General features: G+C 41.6%; 1 protein-coding gene across 1 annotated transcript in view; it reads left to right on the forward strand.

Moving 5' to 3' along the window:
* LOC107575595 (fibrillin-2-like) overlaps positions 1-6,296 on the forward strand; it is a 16,754-nt gene that overhangs the window by 1,108 nt on the left and 9,350 nt on the right. Inside the window, exons 3-5 of the mRNA XM_016261950.1 lie at positions 218-340; positions 423-545; positions 1,498-1,566. Of these exons, the coding sequence (XP_016117436.1) occupies positions 218-340; positions 423-545; positions 1,498-1,529 (278 nt within the window). The 3' untranslated portion in view covers positions 1,530-1,566. The remainder of the gene's footprint in view (positions 1-217; positions 341-422; positions 546-1,497; positions 1,567-6,296) is intronic.

The following is a 6,296-nucleotide window of genomic DNA, read 5'->3' on the forward strand; positions in this document are numbered from 1 at the left end:
AAGACCAAAGGTAATAAATAATAATAATATAATAATAATAATAATTCTACAGCCTCATCAGTTCTGGATTTTTGTTTTCACATAGTTTATAAAGTGGACACCATTTTATTATTATACTATTAATAACACACTCATAAAATCATAAGTCGGCAGTGTATCAGAATAAAGTACATAAATTACTGTTATATTTTCTGTAAATCATATGCGTATGTTGCAGATATAGACGAGTGCACCTTCCAGAACATCTGTATATTTGGCACATGTCATAATATTCCAGGGATGTTTCATTGTGTTTGTGATGACGGCTATGAGCTGGACAGGACAGGTGGAAACTGCACAGGTAAGCATGCTGTTACTCTACAATATCAACAGCTGTTCTTCACCTCACACTGTGACTGCTTTCTGTGTTGTTGTGATGTCAGATGTGGACGAGTGTCTCGATCCCGTCAGCTGTGTTAATGGTCACTGTGAGAACACAGCCGGCTCATACCAGTGTAACTGTCCCATTGACTTTGAACTCAACCCCACTGGAATCGGCTGCGTTGGTAAGACTGATTATTAAATATAACCTAACCCAATGCTATCACAATCATAGTACTTGCACATCAAGAGATGTAATGTATTTATTGTAAGTCCTGCAGTCCAAGTGCTCTGTGGTCATCCATAAAATCTCACATGCAGTCTGTTGGTATGTTTCCATGCGGCAGACACACAAGTAGGGAACTGTTTTCTGGATGTGGTGTACCATGGCCGTGGCGGGCTGGCGTGTAGTGTTGAGTTGGGGTTTGGAGTCAGTCGTTCGTCATGCTGCTGTTCACTGGGACGAGCATGGGGTAACCCATGTGACCTTTGTTCTCCACTCAACACCTGTAAGGAACTCTGCAACAATCCTCAATAGTTTAATACTACAGTACTTCAAAACAGCAGGAATTTGGTTATACAGTGGAACAATATGTCACTACTTCCATACTAAATGCAGTTCAGTACTACTACACGTCAACATTGTAGCGTCTGGACCACTCAAACACACAATATATATTTTGTTAGCTAGATTTCACAAATACTTTGTTAGAAGATGAACACATTCTGAAATCAACGTCCCTAGGCACTTTCATGTAGGAATATTGTACGCAGGAGATTATTTTGATCTATAATACTATAAATAACCCTATTATAATAGTAAATTAATGCTAACAATTCTAATTTACTCTCTTAATTACCTCAGTAATTACATCAATACTTAGGATACAAGTATAGTATAATATGATAGTATTTCCGTAATTTAATTTCAATTTGTCATTTAAAGGCATTTTTTAATTAGCTTGTTTTTTTTTTTATTTAGTCTGTAGTTATTTTATTTTTCTGTAGTTATTCAAGGCACTTTCAGTATAATGTCATATCTTTTTGTGAGTTACTTCATATTGGCTTGGCATATTGAACAAATATTGATGAATATGAATGTGGTAGTTGACTGATGAGTGTATCATGTGTCTCTAGTGGAGTATAACACATTGTGTCCTGGAGGATAGGGGTTCAAACTCAACCCCATCACCATCATCCTGGAAGGTAATCCGGCATCTTCACTGAACATACTGTTAATAACAGTTAATTATTCCTATGAAATTATTGAAAATACTTAAGCAATAGGGTAATAGAGGCTGCACCATATTGAGAATACAGTAAAGTCAAATCAAGACACCTTTATTTTTTGTAGCTCTTTATACAATACAGATTGTTTCAAAGCAGCTTTACAGTGAGAATCAGGAAAATAACGATTCAGTGATGCAAACAAAATTCAGTTCTGCTTTAAAGCAGCTGAGTCATTATTTAGTTTAAATCAGTTAATTGTTGATTCAGTTTGGTTTAATAACTGTGGAAATGTCATCAATTATGGAAAGAGTTTTCATCTATAAAGCAGCCCTGGATAAATGTCACTATCAGTGATGTCATCATCAGCTCAGTTCAGTTCAAAGGTGACAGTGGCAAGGAACGCCAACTCCATTGTGACAAAAATGGAGAAAAAACCTTGGGAGAAACCAGCATCAGTTGGGGTTCAGTTCTTCTCTGGCCAGACGAAACAACATGGTTTGGATTTTTCTGGGCTGCATTACAAGTCAGAGTTGTGGACTGATATCTTTCTGAATATTTCATCCAGTTCCTTCTCTTTGAAGATCAGGATACATTATGCCAGCGTTTGGTGGGGAGGGGAGTTGAAACTTGCCATGGAAAACATGTCTGGTTCTTGTGGTCTGTGCTGAGGATCTGTGATGATGGTTGTTGTGGTGACGTGGTCTTCACAGGGGATCTGTCTCTGGGGTGCATCTAGTTGACATGGTCTCCGCTGACATCAGGGCTGTTGTGGTCATCTCTAGGTGCTAATCCACCACCTGGTCTGAATATGGACTGGATCCGTATGGCTACAGTGACCTCAAAATAAGAATGAAAGAGACTAATAATAGCATAGATGCCATTCTTCTTATGATACTCTTGGTAGTACCTAGGATAGCAAAGTCCACTAAAGGAGGGAGAGCTTTTTCGCATTTGGCTCCCAAACTCTGGAATAACCTTCCTGATAACGTTCGGGGTTCAGACACACTCTCTCTGTTTAAATCTAGATTAAAGACACATCTCTTTGCATGTGCATCAAATCTCCCTCGATCTGGGGCTCCATGCAAGATCTCACCCCGTGGGGTCAAAATTATCACAAGAACTGTGAGCAAAAATCCCAGAACCACACGGGGGGACCTAGTGAATGACCTGCAGAGAGCTGGGACCAAAGTAACAAAGGCTACCATCAGTAACACACTGCGCTGCCAGGGACTCAAATCCTGCAGTGCCAGATGTGTCCCCCTGCTTAAGCCAGTACATGTCCAGGCCCGTCTGAAGTTTGCTAGAGAGCATTTGGATGATCCAGAAGAGGATTGGGAGAATGTCATATGGTCAGATGAAACCAAAATATAACTTTTTGGTAAAAACTCAACTTGTCGTGTTTGGAGGAGAAAGAATGCTGAGTTGCATCCAAAGAACACCATACCTTCTGTGAAGCATGGGGGTGGAAACATCATGCTTTGGGGCTGTTTTTCTGCAAAGGGGCCAGGACGACTGATCCGTTTAAACGAAAGAATGAATGGGGCCATGTATCGTGAGATTTTGAGTGAAAACTTCCTTCCATCAGCAAGGGCATTGAAGATGAAACGTGTCTGGGTCTTTCAGCATGACAATGATCCCAAACACACCGCCTGGGCAATGAAGGAGTGGCTTCGTAAGAAGCATTTCAAGGTCCTGGAGTGGCCTAGCCATTCTCCAGATCTCAACCCCATAGAAAATCTTTGGAGGGAGTTGAAAATCCGTGTTGCCCAGTGACAGCCCCAAAACATTACTGCTCTAGAGGAGATCTGCATGGAGGAATGGGCCAAAATACCAGCAACTGTGTGTGAAAAACTTGTGAAGACTTACAGAAAACGTTTGACCTCTGTCATTGCCAACAAAAGGTATATAACAAAGTATTGAGATGAAATTTTGTTATTGACCAAATACTTATTTTCCACCATAATTTGCAAAGAAATTCTTTAAAAATCCTACAATGTGATTTTCTGGATTTTTTTTCTCATTTTGTCTCTCATAGTTGAGGTATACCTATGATGAAAATTACAGGCCTCTCTCATCTTTTTAAGTGGGAGAACTTGCACAATTGGTGGCTAACTAAATACTTTTTTTCCCCACTGTAGATTTAAACTGACAGAGTGTGTCTGCCTCCCGAACAACGCTAGGTAGATTGTTCGAGGTGTTGGGCGCTAAATAGGAAAAGGATCTGCCGGTTGATTTTGATATTTTAGGTACTATCAAATGGCTAGAGTTTTGAGATCACAGCAGACATAAAGGACTATAATGCGATATGAGCTCACTCAAGTACTGAGGAGCTAAACCATTCAGGGCTATATTAGTTATTAGCAGGATTTTAGAATGTATGATAGGTTCAATAGTAAGCCAGTGCAGTGCTGACAGAACTGGGCTAATGACATTGAGAACCAGGCTTCTGACATTGAGAACATATGTGGGAATTTAGATCTATTTTTGAGAGAGAAAAAATAAGTTTTACAAATGTTAGAAATGTGGCTTTCAAATGAAATATTACTATCAAAAAGCACACCCAAGCTTCTAACTGACGACATAACTGACAGCCGTCAGGTGTAAGATTGTGTTCTAGGTTATTATGTGAGGAGGTTTTTGGACCAATAATTAGATTTTTTTCCACATAATTTATTAGTAGGAAATTACTTGTCATCCAGTTTTCATGTTAGCTATGCATTCCATTGTGTAAATTTGTATGTTTCATCAGGTCGCGAAGAAATATAGTGCTGAGTATCATCTGCATAACAGTAAAAGCTAATACCATGTTTCTTAATGATATCGTCCAAGGGTAGCATGTACAGGATAAAAAGCAATGGTCCTAGTGTTAAGCCTTGTGGTACTCCATAAAGAACTTGTGATCGATATGATAACTCTTCATTTACTGCTACAAATGATGGCCATCAGATAAATAGGCTTTGAACCATGCCAAATGCAATTCCGAGTTTATTTAACCCTCAAGCATCCTTCGTTGGTCCTTCGTGTACAAATTTGGGCGTGAAGGTCTCAGGAGTGATCCTATTTTATTTATTTTTATATAAATTTCATATCACTATCTTTGATAAAATAAAAACTGTCAATTTATGCAATTTTCTTTTTATTTTTTGTGTTTTTTAATTTATTTATTTACTTCTGAAAGTACCATATTTTTATGTAAAATATGCTTATTTTATGATATAATTAATATTTATTTTACTTCAGTAAAAAATTTATCAATCCAGTAAGTTCAGACAGCCAAAACCTAAAACTTGGTGTCATTGGTGACATCTGGTGACATATGATGGTATAAAAATATTAAATATATCAATAGCCACTATTTGGCTGTAATACTCAATGGCTGCATATAAGCTGAAATCTATAAACCATTGTTGTCACCTGTGAACTTCCTGTTTGTCCTGTCATGTCTAAGGAGGCCATCTGTGAATCCTTGTCCTACCCTGTCACGGCTATGGAGGCCATTTGTGAACTCTCTACCCGTCCTGTCACGGCTATGGAGGCCGTCTGTGAACTCACTTCCCATCCTGTCACGGCTATGGAGGCCGTTTGTGAGCTCTTTGCCTGTCCTGTCACGGCTATAGAGGCCGTTTGTGAACTCTCTGCTCATCCTGTCACAGCTATGGAGACTGTATATGCTCTGTCTGTCTCTTGTGTCTCAGTTTTCCCCAGGTCCCAGTCCCTACCACGGAGGGCTCCTGTTCCCGAGTTAAGCCCAGGGAGGGCTCCTGTTCCCGGGTATAGTCCACAGAGGTCTAGGGAGGGCTCCTGTTCCCGAGTATAGTCCACAGAGGTCTCCTGTTTCCCCGTCTCCAGTGTCGGCTCCAGCCCTGGAGCTCTCTCCAGTGTCGGCTCCAGCCCCAAGACTCACCCCAGTGCCAGCTTCTCGAAAGCGCTTCGCTGTGCCTGCTCCTCCAGAGCACCTTCCAGTGCCAGCACCATGTAAGCGCTATCCTGATCCCCAGTACCTCCCTGGAAGGGCTCCAGATCCTCAGTTCCGCCCAGGAAGGGTTCATGTCCCTGAGTTAGGCTCAGGGTGGGCTCCTGTTCTGTCTGATCTGCCATGGAGATCTTCTGCTCCGTCTGCTCTGCCCTGGTGGGCTCCTGTTCCATCTGCTCCACCTTGGTGTCCTGCTCTGCCGGCTTTGCCTCAGTTCCCAGTCTCTCCATTTCCACATGGGCCTGGCCCACCATCCCTCCCCCTGTTCCTCCTCCGCTCCACCACCCTCCTGGATGGTATTGTGTTGGGAGCGTCTGGAAACCGCTCCTTGGGGGGCGAGGGGCTCTGTCACGAATCTGGTCCGTGGGCTTCAGGCCGATTGCCACTAGAGGTTATTCTCCCATTACATTGACTCTCACACCACACAGACTGTTACACATCACCCTGGACTGCATTTCCCATCAACCATTGCACTGATTACATGCACACAGCTGAATGCACTGATCACACACACACAGCTGAATCCAATCCGATATGCTACTTAAGCCATGGACTTCCTCTCTCTCACTGCCGAGTATTGTTCTGCATTTTTCACTCCCCAAGTGTTAGCTGCCTTACTGAGCCATTCCGTGTTTTCTGTTTTCGTCTCGTGTATTGTTTTGCGTGTATCCCTGTTTAGCGGATAGCTACTTTACCGAGCCTGTTTAAGTTTTCATAGTTTTCTTAGTCTTGC

Source organism: Sinocyclocheilus grahami, unplaced genomic scaffold (genome assembly GCF_001515645.1).
Source record: "Sinocyclocheilus grahami isolate Dianchi unplaced genomic scaffold, SAMN03320097.WGS_v1.1 scaffold2742.1, whole genome shotgun sequence".
Taxonomy (NCBI): Eukaryota; Metazoa; Chordata; class Actinopteri; order Cypriniformes; family Cyprinidae; genus Sinocyclocheilus; species Sinocyclocheilus grahami.